This window comes from Mobula hypostoma, chromosome 3, assembly GCF_963921235.1.
Source record: "Mobula hypostoma chromosome 3, sMobHyp1.1, whole genome shotgun sequence".
Classification (NCBI taxonomy): Eukaryota; Metazoa; Chordata; class Chondrichthyes; order Myliobatiformes; family Myliobatidae; genus Mobula; species Mobula hypostoma.
The window spans coordinates 185446685-185470707 of record NC_086099.1 but is presented as its reverse complement, the minus strand read 5'-3'; the positions used below and the strand labels follow the sequence as shown (position 1 = coordinate 185470707).

Below are 24023 nucleotides of genomic sequence, written 5' to 3'. Positions count from 1 at the left end.
TTTTTAAGTGCCCTGTTATAATATATTTAATAATGGCTTCTAAAACTTCTATGACAGTTATAAACTGGCTTGTAGCTTCCTGATTTATAAGAACATAAGATATAGGAGCAGCATTAGACCACTGGGCCCATCGAGTCTGCTCTGCCATTTCATCATGGCTGATCTCATTTTCCTCTCAGCCCCAGTCTCCTGCCTTCGCCCCATAACCCTTCATGCCCTGACCAGTCAAGAATTCATCAACCTCTGCCTTAAATATACTGTACATAAAGACTTGGCCTCCACATCTGCCCGTGGCCAAGAATACCACAGATGCACTATTCTCTAAAGAAAGAAATTCCTCCTCGAATCGCTTCTAAAAGGATGCCTCTCTATCTTGAGGCTGTGTCTACTGGTCTTAGACACTCCCACCATTGGAAACATCCTCTGCACATCCACTATACCAAGGCCTTTCACCATCCAATAGCGTTCAATTAGATCACTCATCATTCTTCTAAATTCCAGTGAATGCAGGCCAAGGGCCATCAAATGCTCTTCATATGGCAAGCCCTTCAATCCTGGAATCATCCCTGCTTTTATATTCTAATTCTCTTGAATTCAATGCTAACATCACATTTGCCTTCTTCTCCACAGAGTCGACCTACACGTTAACCTTAAGGAAGGACTCAAGTCCCTTTACACCTCAGATTTTTATATTTTCTCTCCATTTAGAAAATAATCAACCCTTTCACTTCTTCTACCAAAGTGCATGATCATACATATCCCAACACTGTATTCCATCTGCCATTTCTTTACCTGTTCTCCTAATCTGTCCAAGTCCTTCTGTAGACTTTCCACTTCCTCAAAACTACCTGCCCCTCCACCCATCTTCATATCGTCTGCAAACTTTGCAACAACAGCATCAATTCCATCATCCAAATCATTGATATTAATGTAAAAAGTTTTCCCAACACAGACCCACTAGTCATGAGCAGCCAACCAGAAAAGGTTCCCTTTATTCCCACTCTTTGCCTCCTACCATCAGCCAATGCTGTATCTATACTATAATCTTTCCTGTAGCTTGTTAAGCAGCCTCATGTGTGACACCTTGTCAAAGGCCTTCTGAAAAACCATCCACACATCAAGCAATTCTCCTTTTTCTATCCTACTTATTACTTCTTCAAAGATTTCCAACTGATCTGTCAGGCAAGATTTTCCCTTGAGGAAACCATGCTGACTATGGCCTATTTTATCGTGTGCCTCCGAGGACCCCGAGACCTCATTCTTAATATTTAACTCCAACATTTTCCCAACCACTGAGGTCAGATTAACTGGCCTATAATATCCTTTCTTCTGCCTCTCTTCCTTCTTGAGGAGTCGAGTGACATTTGCAATTTTCCTGTCTTCCGGAACATTTCAGAAACTAGTGATTTTTGAAAGATCATTACAAATGCCTCCACAATCTCTCCAACCATCTCTGTCAGAACTCTGGGGTGTACACCATCTGGTCCTGGCAACTTATCTCCCTTCAGACCTTTCAGTTTCCTAAGAAACTTCTCTCTAATTATGGTAACTTCACACACTGCATGACCCCTGACACCTGGAACTTCCACCATGCTGCTGGTGTTTTCCACAGTGCAGACTGATTCAAAATACTTCAGTTTGTTCGCTACAGATGTCCCCCGCTTTTCAAACATTTGCTTTACGAAACCTCACTGTTACGAAAGACCTATACTAGTACCTTGTTTTCGCTTTCAGAAGGTGTTTTAGGAAAAAAAGCAGCGCGCGATAAAAGGCAGCGTGTGCCCTGAGCAGCCACTCTCCCCTGGATTCGGAATGGCATTGCTTAAACACATGCCTGTGAGCAGCCATTTGCAAGATGAGTTCTATGGTGTCGGAAAAGCCTTAAAGAGCTCATAAGGGTGTTACACTTAGCGTAAAACTAGACATAATTAAGCATTTCAATCATGGTGAACGAAGTAAGAACTAAGTGCGTTTGGCTTGTGGAAACTAGTGAAGATGATGTTGAAGAGGTTTTGGCATCCCATGACCAAGAACTGATAGCTGAAGAGCTGATGCAATTGGAAGAGGAAAGGATAACAATCGAAACCGAATGCAGTAGCGAAAGTCAAGCAACTACGTGAGATTTTCGCTGTAATGATAAAGCACGACTTTAATTTTGAAAAGGTACGTAGGTTTAGGGGATATTTGCAGGATGGTTTGACTGCTTACAAAGAACTGTGTGATAGAAAAATGTGTGAGGCTCAGCAATCAAGCAAGCCTTCCACATCAGCCACAGCAGACGACGAACCTTGACTTTCAACATCGAGGCAGGCAGTCATAGGAGAAGATGAGCTGCCTGCTCTAATATAAACAGACGATGAGATGACACCCCAGTGTCCCACCACCCCAACACCCAGGCCGCGGACAGATACTGTACCGATTCGCGGAGAATGCAGCAGTAGCCGGGAGGCACACAGCACATCTTTAAGAAAAAAGCTGAAATAAACATGCTAATTAATTAGCTGCCATCCAACACGTAAACGTCGGCCCAGATCAGAGGTGATGCAATCAGCAATCGGCACTGATCTGAGCCGACAATTACATGCCCGGCAGCACCTAATTAATTAGCATGTTTATTTCTGCTTTTTTCTTAAAGATGTGCTGGATGCCTCCCGGCTACCGCTGTACCCCTGCGTGCTTCGCGGCAATGTATCAGTCAGCAGCCTGGAGGGTGGGGGCCACTGCACCACCCCAACCTGTGACGATTCAGTCTAACACACCATCATCAGTGTGCTCAGCGCTGTCTTCCCAATTCCGGTAAGTGATACTACACTGTACATACATAATTTCTACTTTATATAGGCTGTGTATTTTTACGTGTTATTTGGTATGATTTGGCAGGTTACTGGAGAGCGCTTGCGCCATGTTTTTGCCAACAGCGCTTACGTGAGATTTTCTGCCGACGGCGCTCGCGTGAGATTTCTGCTATGGAGAACAGTTCAGTAATGATTGTGGAAAAGTATTTCTACTTTATATAGGCTGTGTATTTATCACATCATTCCTGCTTTTACTATGTGTTACTGTTATTTTCGGTTTTGTGTGTTATTTGGCATGATTTGGTAGGTTATTTTTGGGTCTGCGAATGCTCACAAATTTTTCCCATATAAATAAATGGTAATTGCTTCTTCGCTTTACGACATTTCGGCTTACGAACTGTTTCATAGGAATGCTCTACCTTCGGATGGCGGGGGAAATCTGTATTTATTTCTCCCCCATTACCACCTCTCCAGAATCACCTTTCAGCAGTTTGATATCTACTTTCACCTCTCTTTTACACTTTATGTATCTGAAATTAGCCAAGCAAAGGAAGATGTGAAAAATAGAAAAAAACTGATTTTATTTTCTAATAAGTGTCATAGCACAATGATAACTTTGCAAAGAGTAAGGCACCTTAATGACCAAAGGCAATTCTTGGTTGAGGCACAGGACATGTGCAAGTTCTTAATGGCTATTTTACACTGTCATCATTGAAGAAGGGGAAGCCATCAATGTTATAGTTAAGGAAGACCAATATGACATAACAAACAAGATGAGTAAAGCAAGCAGCATTTGGAGGCTTGACATTTATGAAAATGTTTAAATTGCTGAGGTCACATAAAATATATCCCAGGTGACTGAAAGTAGCAAGAGCAGTGACTATGGTATTTGACTGCAATTTTCCATTCCTTCCAGACTAAAGGAATAGAGCTGAAGATTGCTACTATTTTTGATATGCAAAATAAATACATAAATTATAACCCACCCATCTTAACTTTAAATTATTAGAATTAACCTAAGGGGAAACATATACTTTATTTAGAAAGGTACAGATTACTCAGACTGAGCAGGTTTATTAAGACCATATACAGCTGTGGATGGTATTTATTTGAGAAATTAATAAGAAACACTCAATGAGGGCATTTCAGTTAACGGCAGGCTGGTTGAAAAAGTAAAATACCAAAGGTTTCAAGGGCAAGTGGATCTGACATTGGCACAGGAGTGGAAGTAAAAGGTACTTCTGTTACCAGTGGGGGTCTACAAGGATCATCAATTGATATTTTGTTGTTTGGAATACATATTCATAATTTAGACCAATGTAGTAATGAGAAAGTCATTTGCAACTGTTTAAAAGAAATGGTTTTTTGGTGGCATGATAGAGGAAATCTCTGGACTGCATGCAAATAGAGATAATTACAATGTTTAAAATACATTTAGACAGGTACATGGATAGCAAAAGCTTGATGAAATTTGAACCAAATAAAGAAATAGGACTAGTTCAAATAAACAATTTGGTCAGTACAAAAGTCCCATTTCCATGCTATACAACTCCAAATGCAATGCAATCCATTTGGGGGAAAACAAGAAAATATACAGAAGGGACCTTGAGTATTTCCACAAATGCTAAAAGTAGAAATCAGTAAAATGTTGAACAAGGATTACAGAATGCTGTCCTTTACCATCTGATGCACAAAGTGAGAGTAGGGAGGTTAACACATACAGTTCTGGTTCTCACATAACAGAACAGTGTGATACACTGAAGATTTTGAGATATTGCAAAGACTGCAAAATTGCAGATAAAAAAGGGAAAAGATAGTTATTTTATTTGGAACAGAATACCCTGGGGCACATTCAATTGAGATGTATAGTTTTATAAGGATGATGAATCAAATAAATAGAAATTGTCTCATCACCTTCAGCAGGAATATCAAAAGCAAATGGACAAAGACTAGCAAAATGTTTGAGGATAAAAGGGCAGGAAGTTGAGAACTTGATGCTCCCCCCTCAAAAGGTAGAGGCAGAAGCCCTCACCACAGTTACAAAGTTCTTTGGTATGCAGTTTATGAACAGTGATCTGCTGAGACACAGTCCTAATGTCAGACGTTGAAATTAGGCAAAGGAATGACTGGCATGGACAACAGACAAATGGCTCTTTCTGTGTCACATACTTCCCTATGCTTCTGCAGCAACATTTTTGATTTCAGTGGGATTCTGCATTCCAATTTAAACACTAGCTCTTCAAACTTGCTGATTTCCAACTTGTTCTATGCTGCAGGTTCTACATGAGCCACAGCAATCTGCTTCTCCCCTTTCCCATTCCAAATTCTTTGCCCAACCTGGGTGGGTAGTCAACAAACAATCTTCCCAAGTCTCATCCTCTGCACCCATGGCTATCACCCGATTACTCTGGCTGCACCATCTCCTAGCAGTACCACATGACTTCACTGTGAACTAAATGGTTACTTACTTCTTGGCAATCCACCTTTCAAAGTCTGTACAATCATGAAAGAAGATACCCATTTTGAATGGTAGCAGACATTTAGAGTAGGTGAAGTGCAAGAGGAGAATTAGATTAAATGTGTCATGCCTCACAACACATCGATTTTTCATTCCATTTCAAAAAGCCACAAAAACAAAAGCTGCCTACAGACGGACACAAGTTGATAAAGTTTTCTGAAGAAATAAATAATCAAGGAATCTGATTTGGTCCAAAATTTAATCAAGCTATTTCTTCACTTGCTGTAAAGTGGAATTCACACAAGTTTTTACAAATACATTTTCAGATAATATCAGATTATTCATTAATAGCTTTCCAACTTGAAAAGGGTCAGGTTTTACAACCAGCTGCCAATTCAAAAGTAAAAAATTGTCTACTGATTTACCTCCACATCTTTAAGAATTAAAAAACGCACAAATGTTAATTAAATGCTATGTACAATCAACTCTAATGGATATGGATGCTTAGACAAAAACTCAATGCACTAATTGAATGTAGCAAAATAAAATGTTGCCTATTTTCTTGGCTGAGCTATTGGACATCCACCAGTATATCTGTATTAAAAGCCCATCAATAGTGCAAAATACACAAGTTCACAAAAATGTTGTGAATATCCCCAATTCCCCAGTAATATTTGCTACACACCTACACCTTCCAATATTGCTATAAATTGCCCAAATATAGGCAATGCTGATTAAAGCTAAGCTTTGAGACCCATTTTCAGATTATTATAGGAAGGATGTCAAAGCTTTGGAGAGGGTGCAAAAAAGGTTTACCAGGATGCTGCCTAGACTGGAGGGCATATGCTAAAACAAGAGTTTGAACAAACTTGGGCTGTTTTCTCTGGAGCAGCAGAGACTGAGGGATGATCTGATAGATGTTTATAAGATTATGAGAGGCATAGACAGACTGGACAGTATCTTTCTCACCTCCCCGCCGCCAATTTGAAATGTCTAGTATCAGAGTGCATGCATTTAAGCAGAGATGGGATGATTTCAAAGGAGATGCGAGGAGTGCTTGCTGGCGTGATATAGAACATGACTTTTAAGAGATATTTAGATAGGCACACCTATGTGAGGAAAGTGGAAGGATATGGATATTATGTAGCAGAAGGGGATTAGTTTAGTTATTTGGCCATTTGATTACTAATTTATTTGGTTCTGCACAACATTGTGGGCCGAAAGACGCACAGTTAAGGTTAGGGTCAGTCAGTTGTGGGCATGCTATGTTTGCATAGGAAACATGGTGACACTTACAGGCAGCCCCCAGCACAATCTTCACCTCATTTGATTTCATGCAAATTATGCCTTTCATTGTGTTTCAATATTTCAATGTACATGTGACAAATAAAGCTATTTTTTATCTTCCTAATGATCTGAAGTAGCTATTAGAATTTTGACTGAATGACAAATAAAGTGATATTGTTTGGGAGTCATATCTTGCAGAAGTATACTGATGAACCAATCTTTTACAATTCTTTACTACCAGACTACACAATTGATAAGCTGATTGTCAATTTCCCAGCCTGTATTAAAGTCTTGCATTGCAAAACTCTGAGGAAAATATAAATACAATTAACACTTTACAACCTACAAAACTGAGAACAGACATCCCACCCTGCAAAATTCATTTCAGGGAGGTAGCACCATCAATTTGCGGGAGACTTCCAGGAGAGGTGGGATGTCCGCAATAGAGTAGCTCCTTAGCAGCTAGCCAGCTAGTTTGAATAACGTTAGCTATGCTAATGAACGAATGACACCTGTTAAACTCACCTCAACATGTCTTTTACAGTCTTAACCCATCATGGGCAATAGAAAAGTCACTGTTGCAAACAGTGCAGCGAGCAACACTGTCATTATTTTGACCCTTATTAGGCAGAGGTACACTTTAGTGTAGTCTGGGGGTGACATACGTTTTATATATTTTTTTGGAACACTCTGCCATGGCACGCTTTCGCTCTCTCTCCCTCTCGTGGTCGCTCACGCGCTCTCAAGGGCTCTCGCTTGCTTTCTCTCTTGCTCTCTCTCGTGCTCTCGCCTGCTTTCGCTCCTGCTTGCTTTCTCTCTCGCTCATGCGCTCTCGCTCGCTTGCTCTCACTCTCTCGCGCGCACTCTCTCTCTCATGGTCACCCTCGCGCTCTCTTGCTTTTCTCTCGCTCTCAAAAAAATTGATTTCCATGATATTGTATATAATTTGCAGGCATCAGGGAGCCACTATTAATATGCAGGAGACTCCAGGAACTTCCAGGAGAAGTGGGATGTGAGCTACAAAGACTTATGGATTGATTATTCAGCAAATTGTCCAAATCCAAGATTCAGTCTTATTTGGTTTTGCTGTACCAACATTTTGAAAAATAAGTAAATACGGTCAGGAATTTCCTGAAAACCTATACTTTAGTAAAGGCACATTACGCTGCTGTCAGACCATATGGTGTGTGCATATGACGGTGCAAGTAACTCAGGTCATTGGTTATGCAATGCCAAAATTTTGTACAGCCTGTGATCCTTGATGGTACAGTGACAAAAGCTAATATTATATCTCTGCTTTGCTCTGCAAAGCTACAGAGCAGTGATCCAGTGTAAAATTGCCCTCTTGTGTCTGAGCTAGAACATTGTGGATTTATTTAACTGCAGCTAAATGTTCATTAAACAAATAGTACCCAAATATTAACATTTAAAAGTTACTATTAATAAAACATAAAATGCTGGAGGAATTAGCAGTTAGGCAACATCTATTAAGGGGAATAAGCAGTGAACATTTCAGGCCAAGACCCTTCAGCAGGACAACTGACAGCTGTCACTTCTGCTGAAGGGTCTCAGCCCCGAATGTCGACGTTTATTCCTCTCCATTAATGCAGCCTGACCTGCTGAGTTCCTTCAGCATTTTGTGTGTTTGTTACTCTGGATTTCTAGTACCTGCAGAATCTTACAAAGGTAGTTGGGCAGGTTCATGACGAGGAATGTTTTGGAGGGATAGAGCCCAAATGCAGACAAACAAGAGTTGTTCAGATGGAAATTTTGGTTGGCATGGACTAGTTCGGCTGAAGCAGTTTTCTGTGCTCTTGGACTATTGCACTGTTTTATGTACTTTCTTTTGAATGAATTATGAAACCAAGATAAAGACGAAATGTAAACCAAGATCGCAAGTAAACATGAAAAGGACTAAAATATTATTTTGAAGAACTGGGGACTTCTTCCTCAACCAATATCTATCCCTCAGTCAACACCGAAACAGAAGTATAGGAATACCTGGTCATTGTTGTACTCTCATTTGTGGCAGTTTGCTGTGTGTTATTTCAGTTATCAGACTTCACCAAGTACTCATGTGACATCGTATCATAGCACCTTTCATGACCCAGAAATCCAACAAAAGAGCAAGGTTCTTTTAAATCTCAAAATATGCAACCGAGTTGCCACTTGTTAGGCATCAACTGCATGGTCCAAGGTAGGTCATCGAAGAACCTCAACAAATCTGAGAGGCTGAAATAAAACCAGAAACTGCGAGAAACACTTAGCAAAGCAGATAGTATCCTTGGAAATTTTGAAAAGACATTGGCTTTACTAAGTGTATATTCACTCTGTCATGAAAGATTGCAAGGCAAACAGAAAATGATGCAAGAATGTGCTCAAGGCTTCCTTGAAGAAATGCAACATTCCCATTAGTTATGGATAATTGCTGGTTTTAGACTACTCAAAATGGAGAAGTAACATTTGAGATGATATTGAGAACCAAGATCATGAACAAGGAGCACACAGAAGCCCTGAATATATTGAGCGTAGCATCTCAAACTGCTCTGCCTGCCCAATCAGCCACCTCCTGCCCCACCTGGGCAACATCTATTATCTCCACAGTTGGACATTATCTATTCCAGAACCCACAAAACCAGAGTGGAACCAAGTTATGCTCAATCTTGGTGAGCTGCCAAAGATGATAAATACATTTCATTTTAATTGAGCAGATGACTGAGGCAAGGCACACCATTCAGTTAACACCAAATCCAAATGGCTGACCTAAAGAAAACGTTACTTTAGCAACACAATGACTTCAAGGCTTTTGACATTGTAGCAATTTTAGTTCAACAGTTAATTCACCTCATCTTGTGACACAAGGTTGACATGAGGTCAGCTATGATTGAATAACAGAGCAGACTTGATGGATCGAATGTCCTAATTCTGTTCCTATGTCTTATGGTCCACATATCTGCTACCTCCTGTATAATTCATCATTTTCCTTTTCTTTTGGAGTCTACAGTGAACAATTATTCACCATGAAACAAGAGGGCAATTATTTCAGCTGAATGTTATATACTTTATTCATACATATGACTCATCATATTTTCTTTATAATTCACTCAATATAGCATGGATTTACTTCAAGGCAGTGACACCTTTTTGGGACATTAGTGTTACTGAACCAAATCACTAACATTGCCATTTCCAAATCTATCAAATGGTCTACTGGAGGACCAAAATAGTCCACTTAAATTATAACACTTCATAATAAACTACATTATTGCACATCCCATACATTGAATGTACAGAGAATAGAAATTTACAACCAAACCAAATTTTTGGTCATCTAATCAAATTGGATGCAATGAAGAGCTTAGGCATTCTGGTCGATGTCAGCAAAACAACCCAAGTAGTCATTTGTGCGAAACTGCAATGTGAAAATTTACTGCTCTATTGAATTACATGTCAAAAGAGACAACACTTCAAAGCAATCAATAGTTTTAAAAACCTTGGAATATCCCAATAACATGAAAAATGTGATATTATCTGCAATTGGATTATATTACTTTATCTAATAAAGGAAGCCACTTGCATGTGCAATTGATCCCACTGCGTCTTTTCTCCGAATTCCATTCATTAAAAACAGCTGGCATTCCAATCACAGGTAACATTTATTCTCTTCAGCTGGGCAGAAGAAATTACAACAGTCTTTTGAATGTTTGATGCATAATTAGAAGTACTCTAGCTATACATTTGTTCAGTGACTACTTTCACCTTCACATTCTGGAGACATTATAAAAAGGAAGAGGTGCATCTAGTTTTAAAGGCATAGGACAATATAAAGTCAAGACTGAAGATCCCTGCTGATTGAGGACATTAAAGAGGACTCACATTTCTGAACAACCTCAGTGCTGTCTTATCCAAATATTATACCACACTTAGAATGAGTATATGCAAATGACTTACATACCTGCTGGAAATGAACCACATAACTACAAGGGACATGAATTCTTACAGTACCTTAAACGTGGCAGTCAAACACTGGCTAAAACAAGTTTACCTAAACGATTATGAAAATAAACAGGATCTAACTACACCTGCAAGACCAATTTAATTTTGTATTTGAGCAAAACTGCTTTGCTGTAAACCGAGCAAAAATTAATCTGCAAATGAAATAGACCAATCTCACAAACAGTGATAAACTCCACACAAAATCAGTTCAAACATACAAAATTCTCTTCCTGGACTTCAGCATACAGATACGATTAGTAAAAGTGAAATGTCACATTAAAGCACAATTAGTAAACGAGAACAATGGCTGTCAACGGTCAGATATGCTTGTTAAAAATATTTTCTATTACCCATTTCACGTATCACTTGGACCATCCACAAAAAAAAGGATAAAAGCCCTGGACATCTATTAAATATGAAAAATATGCTCACATTTCCATGAATGTGAAACGGTAATGTATGATTTGCTTAATACATCACAGGTTAATCTAGGTGTTAAATACAGTGATATTCAACATATTTTTTTTAAAACAACCGGAATGTTACTAGCTTCAATCCATTCGCTGTCAAGGAACGAAAGTTAAGTTGGAAGGAGCAAGCTGTCGATTTCGTGTGTACAAATCCACGTAAAACTCAGCACGCTGAGTACCATGACTACTTCGCCGTACACTCTAACGCGAATGACAGGTCACAGACACAATTAACGTATTTACTTTCTTCCAACAGCACGCGACTAAGCTAAGAATAAGTGAAAACTTTCCTTAAAAATAAACACCTACGTCCTACTTTGTGGCGTTCCTTCACATCTCCCGGGGGCGGTAGTCCTGCGAATTGCACCCGGTTTCCAGACATTTACTGTCGTTTTATTTTCTCTCTCTCTCTTCCTTCTGGAGAAGATTATAGTTGTTCTTTGCTGCCCGAATAACTGGCGAGGTGAGGGTTCCCGTGGAGCGCCAGCAGGGACCGAGTTGATCGTCAATGCAGAGCTGTGTGGAACCGCAGCTCAGATACGCTGTGCTCCCGGCTCATCCACTCTGCCTACTGTCAGAGTGCAGCGCTCTCCAAGCCAGCACTGCGGTAGCGGGTCCGCCCCTTGCGCTCGCCGCTCGCCGCTGGCCGGAAGCTGCCTGCATCCACCTGGCCAGCTGCTCGGGGGGCGAGTGAGGCGAAGCAGTGGGCGAAGGGGACCGAGTCGAAACGCCATTCACGGCTGAATCCTGTCGACAATTACATATAACCATGATTGCAGCTTGACTGCGTCATCTTTAAGTCAGTTGCTGCAAGGTTGATATACGTAAAAAGAAAAATATATATATAGCTAACTGTGTATTTAAATTGTGAATACAGGGCGTGGATCTTTTATTAAATTGGACAAATGTACCACAGGTATATTAAATGTGTGTTTTCTCAGTTTCCAGCAAGGCAAGATACTTGTTTATTTTTTAACTGAAAATAAATTACTGTTTTATTCACTTTGAATTGGAAGGTTTGTTTTGGATTTCAAAGTGTCTGGGCTAAGGTGCAACGGTCTGATTCAGAATTCAGTGGTTTTAGAAACATTGTGCAAATATATATATACTACGTAAATCAACCAATTTGAAATAAACTGATTACCTTATTAAAATCCCCAGCGTATTTTAAAGCGCGCCTCTCTTGCCCCTGCTGGCTGAGTTTACCGAACTTTATTTCGGAAAAGATTTTAAATGTCATCTCGGTGAACCCATTGTTCAACATGAAAAGAAGAGCAATAGAATAGTAATAGAACATCAATACTTTATAAAATGGAATGAAACTGTTGGAGGAAAGTAAGCAAAATAAACTGAGTAAAATAAATTATAACTGTCCTTTAAATAAACCTACTGCTTAATTTTCTGTTGTGCAATTTAACTAACTTTTGTTTCCATCTCAATAGCATTAGTTAATATTTATCATAAGCTAGATCGATCATCGAGATAGTGTTAAAATTATTTTAACATCGGTAGAAGCCAACACTAACTGAATTTGGTGAAGAACATTATTGAAGTTGAGATTTATATTTACTTTTTTATATTTATTTATTATATTTGCACATTTCTCTTATGCTTTCATCATTCAAAGATTAATTTTATAATTTTCTCTTGAAAGCAATTAAAATAACTATCTTATAAAAGTTGTGTTTGCTGAACAATTTATTTTTACTGTGGTGCAGTCTTTATTAATGTTTCACCAAAATTCCTTTAGGCAATCATCAACCATTGGTTGATTCAATCATTATAACATAAACATTGCATTTCAACTTTCTGTTATGGCTCATTGTTGAGTTGCGTTTGTGTGATTTTTGTACCAGGATATAAGGTACCAACTCTCAAATACCCTTAGAATCAAAAAGTGTAAGTGATTCAAGGACTTCTTTGTCAGGCTAGTTTTCTTGACATGCTTCGTTGGAATTTTGAGTCAGCACTATAACAGTGCAGGTGATTTTGGAACCACCAAAATGTTGGAGTAAGTGATCTGTATCGTGGAATAGGCCCAGTGGTGCAACTAGTAGAGCCATCGCTGTACGATCGATTGATAAAAGTATCTTGTGACTAAACCTATTTGACCTTATATTACCAATCTACCTACAACAATCCTGATGTCCGTGCTGTCTGGGTGGAGATTTAATATTCGCCCTTTCATTGCATGGGTTTTATCCAAGTGTTCTGGTATCTCCCTGCATCCCAAAGACAATGCCGGTTGATAGGTTAATTGGTCACTGTAAATTCACCTTAGTTTGTTGGTGAGTGGTAGGATCTGAAGGAACTGATGGAAACTGGACAAATGAAATGGGACCCTTGTAGAACCAGTGTGATTTGGTGTTGGTGGTTTAGGATGAAGTGTCTTATTTCCATATTGTGTTTCTCTATAACTCCACAAACAATTGAGAACAGAGGATATAGCAAAGACCTGAGCTTCTAGACTTAGCCGCACCATTAGCCAGGCTGTTCCAGTGCAGTTAAAACTTTGACACCTTTTCACAATGTAGCTAGATTACCCTGGTAAATCCTGTTACGAAAAAACTGGACAAGTCCAATCCCACTGATTACCACCACGTCAGTCTACCCTCAATCATCAACAAAGTGAAGGAGGGTGACAGTGACAATGCTGTCAATGCTGCCACTCGCTCACCAATGCCAGATTCGAGCTTTGTTTGGACAACTTGTCTCCAGGTCTCATCACAACCTTAGGCGAAACCTAGAATGAGATTCAGAATCAGAATCAGGTTTAATATCACTGGCATATGTTGTGAAACTTGTTAACTTAGCAGCAGCAGTACAATGCAATAATGATGATATAGAAAAAAAAGTAAATCGATTACAGTAAGTATATATATTAAATAGTTAAATTAAAAATAGTGCAAAAACAGAAATAATAAAAGTGAAGTAGTGTTCATGGGTTCAATGTCCATTTAGGAACCTAAATCAAAAGGGGTGATACCCAGATGTGAGTTGCAAGTGATTGCACTTGAAATCAGGCAGGATTAATTAATTTCCTTTCCTCCACTACTGATACTGTCCTCAGCTGCATCTCCTCTACTTCCTGAACATTCACACTCACCCCATCTTCCCACCACCCTAACAATGATAGAGCTCCCCTTGTCCTTACTTGGACCTCCAGATCCAACATGTCATCCTCCACAACTTCTGTCATCTCCAAAGGGATCCTACCACCAAGCATAACTTTACCTCTTTCACCACCCTCCCCCTGCTTTCTGCAGGGATTGCTCCCTGGGTGATTCCCCTGTCCATTCACTCCTCCCCACTAATCTCCCTCCAGGCATTTATCGCTGCAAGCAGCTAAAGTGTTACGCCTGCCCATTCACCTCCTCTCTCACCTCCACTCAGATCCCCAAACAGTCCTTCCTGGTGAGGCAATACTTTACCTGTGAATCTGCTGGGATCGCCTATTGTGTCGGCTGCTCCTGATGCAGCCTCCTCCACATTGGTGAGACCTGTCGTAAATTGGAGGACCACTTCATCGAGCACCTCTGCTCCATCCACCAAAAGCGGGACCTCCTGGTGGCCAAACATTTTAATTGCGACTCCTATTCATGTTCTGACATGTTGATCCATGGCCTCCTCTTGTACCACGATGAGGCCACCCTCAGGGCAGAAGAGCCATACCTTATATTCCTTCAGGGTTTCCTCCAACCTGATGGCATGAATATTGATTATTCAGTCTTCCTTTTTCCTATTTTCCCCACTCTGGCCTCTTACCTCTTCCCTCCTAGGTCACCTCTTGCTTCCCTTTCTCCTATGGTCCAATTTCCAGTCCTATCAGATTCCTTCCTCTCCAACCCTTTATCTTCCCAAACTACTTGACTTCACCTATCACCTTCTAGCTATTCTCATTCTAGGTTTTGCCTAAGGTTGTGATGAGATCTGGAGCAAAATTGGAGATTGGGAAAATCAGATTGGTGCCAGATTACAATAGAGGGAATTTGTTGAACACCTATATGATGGCTTTTTAGAGCAGCTTGTGCTCGAGCCCATGAAGAGAAAGGCTATCTTAGATTAGGTTAGCCAGCTTAATGTAAGGGAACCCTTAGGAGGCAGTGATCATAATATGATTGAATTCGTACTGTAATTTGAGAGGGAGAAGCATAAGTCACATGTATCAGTATTGCAATGGAATAAAGGGAATTATAAAGGCATGAGAAAGGAGCTTGCCCAGGTGGATTGGAGAGGGGTATACTGGTGGGGATGAAGTTTCTGGGAATAGTTCACAAGGCACAGGATAAACAGCTCCCACAGAAGAAGTTCTCTGATGGCAGATGCAGGCAATTGTGACTGTCAAGGCAAGTTAAGGACAGCAGAAAAGCCCAGGAAAGGGCATAGAAGGTAGCAAACGTGAGTGTAAAGTTGGATGATTGTGAACCTTTTAAAATCCAACAAAAGGCAACGAAAAAAGCTATAAGGAGGGTAAAGAAGAATTATGAGGGCAAACGAGCTGATAATATAAAGCAGGATACCAAAATAATTTTCAGAATAATTTAAAGAATAAAAGATAAACTTCAAAAGTGCTTTGCTTCAGTCTTTACTGTGGAAGACACCAGTTGTATGCCAGAGGTCTATGAGTGTCAGGGAGCAGGAGTGAGTGCCATTGCTATTACAAAGGAAAAAGTGCTAGGCAAACTCAAAGGTCTTGAGATGGATAAGTCACCTGGACCAGATGGACTACATCCCAGAGCCCAGAGAGAGGTTGCTGAAGAGATAATGGATGCATTGGTCATGATCTTTCAAGAAACACTTGATTCTGGCATGGTCCCGGAGGACTGGAAAATTGCAAACGTCACTCCACTCTTTAAGATGGAGGAAGGCAAAAGAAAGGAAATTATCAGCCAGTTAGCCTAATCTCAGTGGTTGGGAAAATATTGGATTCTATTATTAAGGATGAGCTTTCAGGGTACTTGGAGACTAATGATAAAGTAAGTCAAAGTCAGCATGGTCCCTGTAAAGGAAAATCTTGCCTGACAAATCTGTTAGAGTTCTTCGAGGAAGTAACAAGCAGGATGGACAAAGGAGAAGCAATGGATGTCATATACTTAGATTTTCAGAAGGCATTTGATAAGGTGCATTACATGAGGCTGCTTAACAAGACAAAAACTGATAGTGTTACAGGAAAGATACTGGCATGGATAGAGAAATAGCTGACAGGCAGAAGGCAGCGAGTGGGAATAAAGAGGACCTTTTCTTGTTGGTTGCCAGTGACTAGTGGTGTTCCTCAGGGGTCAGTATTGGGACCGCTACTTTTCACATTGTTTGTCAATGATTTAGATAGTGGAATTGATGGCCTTGTAGCAAAGTTTGCAGATGCGAAGATAGGTGAAGGGGTAGGTAATGCTGAGGAAGCAATGTGATTGCAGCAGGACTAGACAAATTGGAAGAATGGGCAAAAAAGCGGCAGATGGAATACAGTGTTGGGAAATGTATGATAATGCATTTTGGTAAAAGAATCAATAAAAATTCAAATATCAGAGATGCAAAAGGACTTAGGAGTCATCGTGCAAGACTCTCAGAAGGTTAATTCACAGGTTGAGTCTGTGGTAAAGAAGGCAAATGTAATGTTGGCATTTATTTTGAGGGAAATAGAATATAAAATCAAGGAGATAATGATGAAGCTTTAGACACTAGTCAGGCTGCACTTGGAGTATTGTCAACAGTTTTGGGCCCCTTATCTCAGAAAGGATGTATTGATATTGGAGAGAGTCCAGAGGAGGTTCATGAGGATGATTCCAGGAATGGAGGGGTTAACATATGAGGAGCATTTGGCAACTTTGGGCCTGGACTCACTGGAATTTAGAAGAATGTGGGGGTGGGGGCGGATCTCATTGAAACCTACCGACTGTTGAAAGGACTAGATAAGGTGGATGTGGGGTGGATGTTTCCTTTGGTGGTGGTATCCAGAACTAGAGGGCACAGTCTCAAAATTATGGGGTGACCTTTTAGAACAGAGGTAAGGGGGATTATTTTTAGCCAAAGAGTGGTGAATCTGTGGAATGCTCCGCCAAGGTGGAGGTCAAATCCATGGGTATAATTTAAGCGGAAGTTGATAGATTTCTGATTGGTCAGGGCATCAAGGGATATGGTGAGAGGGCAGGTGTATGGGGTTGAATGGGATCCGGGATCAGCCATGACGAAATGGTGGAGCAGACTCAATGGACTGAATGGCCTAATTCTCCTCCTATATCTTATGGTCTTCCTTTCCAGTCCTGAAATGGGCCCCGGGCTGAAATGTTAACTGTTTATTCATTTCCAAAGATGCTGCCTGACCTCCTAAGTTCCTCCAGCATTGTTTGTGAGTAGCATTAATAGAAGATCACATCAAAGGCCCTGACAGAACTGAGGTCAGTGGCCATCAGGGATAAAACACTCCTGTGATGCACTTCAGTAATGTCTCAGACAAAGGCTGTGGTTGTTGAAGGGTAAATCATCTCAACCTAAAGGTAAAACTGAAATCAAGGAGAATGCACTCAGTCACACGTCACAAAAAAGATGGTAAAGGTTTCTGGAGATCAATCAGCCTAGCCCCAGGATATCATTGCGGGTCAGTATCATAAGCCCAGGTGCCTTCTCAGCCCAGCCAGACCTGCAGAGACCGACGTGCTGAGGCCAGTCAGAGCAAGGTAGTCACAGAGTTATAATTTTCATCCGAAGTTGTAGAGTTCTGCATTGTTTTTCCTGGGTATGGACACACCAAACCCATCTAGCATGTTAACACCATGTTATACTGGTGAAAATGAGAGGTCACGGAAGAATGGATACCGGGCAGGGGATAAAGACGTGTAGAGCCTTTAGGCTGAAAGTGGCTTGGTTACACCAGTGACAGAGAGGTAGCCAAGATCTGAATGAAATGGTTGCCAGATTGACAGTGTAATCATGAAGAAATCACGGTAGTCACTGTCCTACATAGCCAATTCTCATCAAACCATTTTCCTCTGATGCAACATATAATGGTACTATAGCTAAGAGTAACCACTGCACTATGCTAATTGAAATTCTATCCGGTTTTCAAACAAGACATCTGCTTCGGCATGTGATGTCGCACAATTATCATGAGAAATGATAAACTCTGAACAGATTCAGCTGGTCAAAACAAGATAACTATTGTCAAGAGTCATCAGCAGCAGACAAATCTTCGATGCATTTTGTAAAGTCAAGCTAGCCTAGGACCTGTACTATTAATGGTAGGGCACTCGGAGTATGTGGAAGAGAGGGACCTTGTTGAACACAGCATCACTGGAGAAAGGGTCGTGAAAAATGTGTTTAGCACTCTAGTCTTCACCAGTCAAGGCACGGAGTGTAGGAGTTGGGACATTATTTTGCAGTTGTATAAAACGGTGGTGACATCATACTTGGAGTACTGTGTACAGCTTTGGTTATGCTATTGTGGAAAAGACGTAGTTAAACTGGAAAGAATGCAGAGGAGATTTATGAGAATGTAGCCAAGACTAGAAGACCTGATTACAGGGAGAGGTTGGCCAGGCTCGGTCTTTATTTCATAAGCCATAGGAGCAGACTTAGGCTATTCCCCAGGGTAAGGGAGTCCACAACTAGGTGGCATAGGTTCCGGTTGAGAGGGGAAAGATTTAAAAAGGGATCTGAGGAGCAATATTTTCATAGAGAGTGGTGGGTACATGGAATGAATCACCAAAGGAAGTGGTTGAGGCAGGTACAATTGAATAATTTAAGAAACACTTTGGATGGTATGTGATGGGTTGGGGTTTGGAGGGATATGGGCTGAACACAGGAAATTGGGACCAGGTGGGTAAACATTGGTCAGCAGGGACTCCTAGAGACAAAGGACCTGTGTCCATTCTGTATTGCCCTGTGCCTCAATCACCAAAGTCCAAAGTAAACTTATTAAGTAAGTACAAATATGTCACCATATACTACCCTGAGATTCATTTTCTTGTGGGCATTCACAGTAACTACACACAACAAAGACAAATAAACAACCAATGTGCAAAAGACAGCAAACTGAAAGAGAAAAAACAAAATAATAATAAATAAGCTATAAATATCGAGAACATGAGTTGTAGACTTCTTGAAACTGAGTCCTTAAGTTGTGGAACCAGTTCAGTATTTGGATGAGTGAAGTGGAACGAAGTTATCCTCTCTGGTTCACGAGATTGATGGCTGATAGGTAATAACTGTTCCAGAACCTGGTAATGTGGAACCTAAGGCTCCTCCACCTACTTCCTGATGGCAGCAGCGAGAAGAGAGCATGACCTAGATGGTGGGGGTCCTTGCTGGTAGATGGTGCTTTCCTGCGACAGCACTCCTTATAGATGTGCTCAATGGTGGGGAGGGCATGACCCATGATGGACTGGGCTGTATCCACTACTTATCCGTTCAAGGGTATTGGTGTTGAGTCAGTACCCCGGTTGTGAGTCAGTATACTCTCCACCACGCATCTATAGAAGTTTGTCAAACATTAAGATGACATGTCAAATATTCACAAACTTTTAAGAGAGTAGAAGCACTGCCCTGCCATCTTTGTAAAAGCAGTTATGTGCAATTTACCGAACTGGTAAATTGGTGCATTGTTGTCACATGTAACGTACACACAGATGATTTCATCACATTGAGCCAGTGCAGAAGAAAACAATAACAGAATGCAGATGTAATGTTACAGTTATTGAGTAAGTGCAGTGTAGAGAGACATTGAAGTACAAAGATATAAGATTGTAAAGGCCCATCAAACCTATTGTAAAAGAGATCTGTTATATCATCTCATAACAGATTTATTGAGATTTATTTTTGAGATACAACACTGAATAGGCCCTTCCAGCCCTTGGAGCCACGCTGCCCAGCTATCCCCCAATTTAACCCAAGCCTAATCACAGGACAATTTACATGACCAATTAACCTTCCAACAGGTATTGCTTGGGACTGAGTGAGGAAACCGGAGCACCCGGAGGAAACCCACTTGGTCACGGAGAGAACGTACAAACTCCTTACAGTCAGTGGTGGGAATTGAGCCCAGATCACCTGTACTGTAAAACGTTATGCTAACCATTACGCTACTGTGCGGCCAGGATACAAGCTGTCCTTGAGCCTGGTGGGAGGGGGAAAAATAGACAGGGTGCAGGGTGGGAGGGATCTTTGATTATGTTTGTCTGCTTTATGGATCATGCTGTAACTTCACATATTCAGTACTCTTGCCTTACCCTGAGCAGTAGTAGAATTGCCTTAATGAACTCATGAAATCACAATCTACCTTACACCTTATTGGCTATCTACAATGCACTTTCTCTGTGGCTGCTCCACTTTATTTTACTCATTGTTATTGTTTCGCATTAGTCTATCTCAATGTGAGGAGTAGAGGTGGGAGCCGAGAATGTGATCTTGTGAAGAGCCAGTGTTTAAAATAAACATGGTGAAAGTGTTGCTGCCTATCCTCACTGACTGTGGTCTGTTGGTCAAAAAGTCAAGGATCCAATTGCAGAGAGAGGCATTAACTCTTAGAGTCCGGAGTTTGGTGATGAGTTTTCTTGGAATAATAGTATTTGAAGGCAGATCTGTAGTTAGTAAACAATAGTCTGGTATCTCTAATCAGAGAAGGTATCTTTACTTCCAGATGTTCCAGGGATGAGTGTAGGTCCAGGAGTTGGTGTCCATAATGCAGCGGTTTCAACGGTAGGCAAGTTGCATTTTATTAAATGTAATTGAAGGAAATATACAGAATTCACAACCACTGATATCGAGTTGGGGTTTCATTTTAATAGGCAAGTCTGACGTGATGATGTTATTCTGTATTTAGCGCACTTTGATGTTCAGGTTATGGAGCAATAAAACTTGTTACAGGTTTCATTAAATATAAAACACCTCAGTTTGTTTTATTTGTGAAATCCTACATCGGTGACCGTAATGCTCTAGGACAATTCCAGAGTTATTGAACGTGTCGGCCAATGCAGTTGCTTTGAAACTGGCAGAGTCTTGGGAGCAAAATGCCATCACTTGATTCGTACAAGCTGAGGCCCAGTTCGCTCTGCGAGAAATCACAGCTGATAAACACAGAATTCGACTGTGTTGTAGCATCACACAGCAAATCCACGGCTGCAAGTGTGGAGAGTCTGCTCGAACACCCACCTGTATATAATAAATACCGATTGCTGAAAGCTTACCTTTTACAGACTTTTGGACGATTGTTGTCCAAGTGTGCCAAACAGTCCTTCTCCTTACCCAGTCTTGGCGACGCTAAGCTGTTGGAGCCAATGTACCAATGCTGTCTCTCATGGGAAATCAGGAGCCTAGTTTTATCTTTAAAGTACTCTTCATGCAGCAACTGCTTGAGCAAGTTCACATAGACCTTGCTAATGCACCTGCAAAGGACTATAGGGAGCTTGCTAAAATGGTTAATAGTCTACACCCAGTGAGGCTACAGGGCATTATTCCTCCTCCTTCCCCCACCTCAATAAGCCCGATAGCTAGATCCCCAACATAAGGATCTACAAAACAGATGATGCCGGGTCTGTGTTTTCACAATACTCTCTTTGGGAGGAACCCGAGGAAGTGCTGACCACCTTGCAGCTTCAACAGGACCAGCACATCAGGACATCAGATGTCTGTGAACACTGTGGGTTCCAGCTGCCAGGGACGTTGACTGTTCAATATGGACACCCTTTCAGGGCAACACTTCCTGCGTGACACAGGTGCTCAGGTGAGGGTGATGCCAGCATCGCCTACTGATGAGAAGGCAAAGAGTGACAAATCCTCACTGGAGGCCACCAACAGCAGCAAGATTCAGACTTTGGGGACACAACGGGTGATGCTCTGTTTCAGTGGGCAACATTACACATGGGACTTTGTCCTGGCTAAAGTGGCTAGGCCTCTGCTCAGTGCCGATTTCCTGTGCGCCCAAGGACTGTTAGCCGATCTTAAGAACCGTCAGCTTGTGAATGTCAAAAACCTTGGGTCGTTACCCTGCTCCTCCAGAAGGTTCTGTACAACCACTCTGTCAAGTACATGCACCACCAGCTTATTCGACTGCTGGGCAAATTCCCAGACATCACCAAGCCCACATTCTCCACTACAGTCACAAAACATGGGGTTGAGCACCACATTCCCACAACTGACCAGTCATCATGTTCAGACGCCATTGGCACCTCTTGAGATCCCTGAATGATGGTTTGACCATGTCAACGTGGACCCTGTTCGTCCTGTTCTCCCCTCCTGTGGTTTCACGCGCCTCCTTACCATGGTGGGCCATGCTTTTAGGTGGCCAGAGGTCGTCCCACTAATATCGACGACGGCCACAAATGTGGCCATGGCGTTCATCAGCACCTGGGTCACTGGCTTTGGCTCTCCATCTGATATTTCCTCTGATCATGGTCCCCAATTCATTTCAGACCTCTGGGCTGCGATAGCCCAGAACCTCAGCATCAGGCTACATCACATCATGGCATATCACCCACAGTCCAATGACCTACGCAAGCTGTTTCACCGCTTCCTGAAAGCTACTCTGAGGGCTTCCTGACCAATGAGTGTTGGCATGGCATCTCCCATGGGTCCTGCTGGGGCTCAGAACAGCTCCAAAGGAGGACCTGCAGTCGTCCGTGGCAGAGCTGGTATACGGGCAGCCGTTACGAGTGCCAGGTGATTTCATTCCTGATGCTGCGACCACCTGGTCTACCTCACAACAGTGTTCCTCCCTCCTCTGTGAATTCAACTCCCTTTCACCTGTTCCAACCTCCCATCATGGCGTACAGCACTCTTGGATTCCTGTTGACCTACATTTCACCTTGTTTGTTTTTGTCTGTCATGATGTACACCAACAACCCCTCAGGCCCCTTCTGATGGCCCGCTCTGTGTTTTGGAATGGGGAGATAAGAGGGGTAAACCTGAACATATTTTGGTAGATTGCCTTAAACCGGCCTACCAAGATTTGGCCTCTGGTGTCACAACATGACCACAAGCATGTCAGCACACCTCTGGATGAGTCAGAAGCGCCTGCTGTTTCTCCACCGATGGAACACAGGACCCAAGCCGGGCAGCTCATCAGAGCTCCAGAATGCTGGTTTTAGTGAATTCTGGGGAGGCCTGTACAGGGTAATGTAACTGGGGGAAATGTACATAATTCACAACCACCAGCATTAAGGTTGGGTTTCACTTTCACAATATAATAACGTTATTACATAAAGATTTTTAGTGCACTTTGCTGTTTTGGTCTTGAGTTCAATAAAATATGTTACCAGTTTCATTAAACATAAAACATCTCACTTTGTTTTATTTGCCGAAATCCTACAGTAATTATCATTACTAAGGCCAGTTTTAATCGAACTCTGTTCACTCCAGGTATTAGGAAGAAATGTCTAAGTTGTGGCTACAACAAAGGCAACAGTTCCAACAACTTCTCAGCAACAGTGCTAAAGACTCTCTTCATCATCTTTCAATCAAACTCCGAAAAATTCCTCCCAAAGAGCACTTTGCCACATTGCCTGCTGGCTTTTCAGGAAGATTGCCACTAGCTTTTCAAACAAATTGAGTTGGACGACAAGTGCTGCCCTTCTCATGAAGGAAAGAAATGTCATGGGAACATTGTCGAAAGTTAATAAAAGTTAGGAGGTGCTTGGGGAGAAGAGGACAAAGAGAAATATGATGAAAGTGATGGCAACAGTGCTAATTCAGTTGGACAAACCTGGACGCATTGCAAAAGCTTATACTGTTCAGTTTGTTCAGTGCTGAGGGTCACGTCACATTAACATGGAAAGTTAGGGCTGCAGGTGGAAAATAAACATTTGTGTGAAGTATTCTAGATCTGGACAAAGCACACTGATATCAATGGTACACTGAGATTGTGGACTTCAGGAAAGGGAAGTCGAGGGAATAATGCCAGTTCTCATCAAGGGATCAGCAATGGAAAGGGTGAGCAGTTTCAAGTTTCTGGGTGTCAACATCTCTGAAGATCTATCCTGTGCCCAACATATTTAGGCAGTTTCAAAGAAGGCACACCAGCAGCAATAT

General features: G+C 41.5%; 1 protein-coding gene across 1 annotated transcript in view; it reads right to left on the bottom strand.

Annotated features, from left to right (window-relative positions):
• The window catches only part of LOC134344445 (sickle tail protein-like), a 706462-nt gene extending 694921 nt beyond the window's left edge, over positions 1-11541 (bottom strand). Inside the window, exon 1 of the mRNA XM_063044243.1 lies at positions 11316-11541. Coding sequence (XP_062900313.1) covers positions 11316-11388 — 73 coding nt within the window. The 5' untranslated portion in view covers positions 11389-11541. The remainder of the gene's footprint in view (positions 1-11315) is intronic.
• Between the last annotated feature and the right edge of the window lie 12482 nt (positions 11542-24023).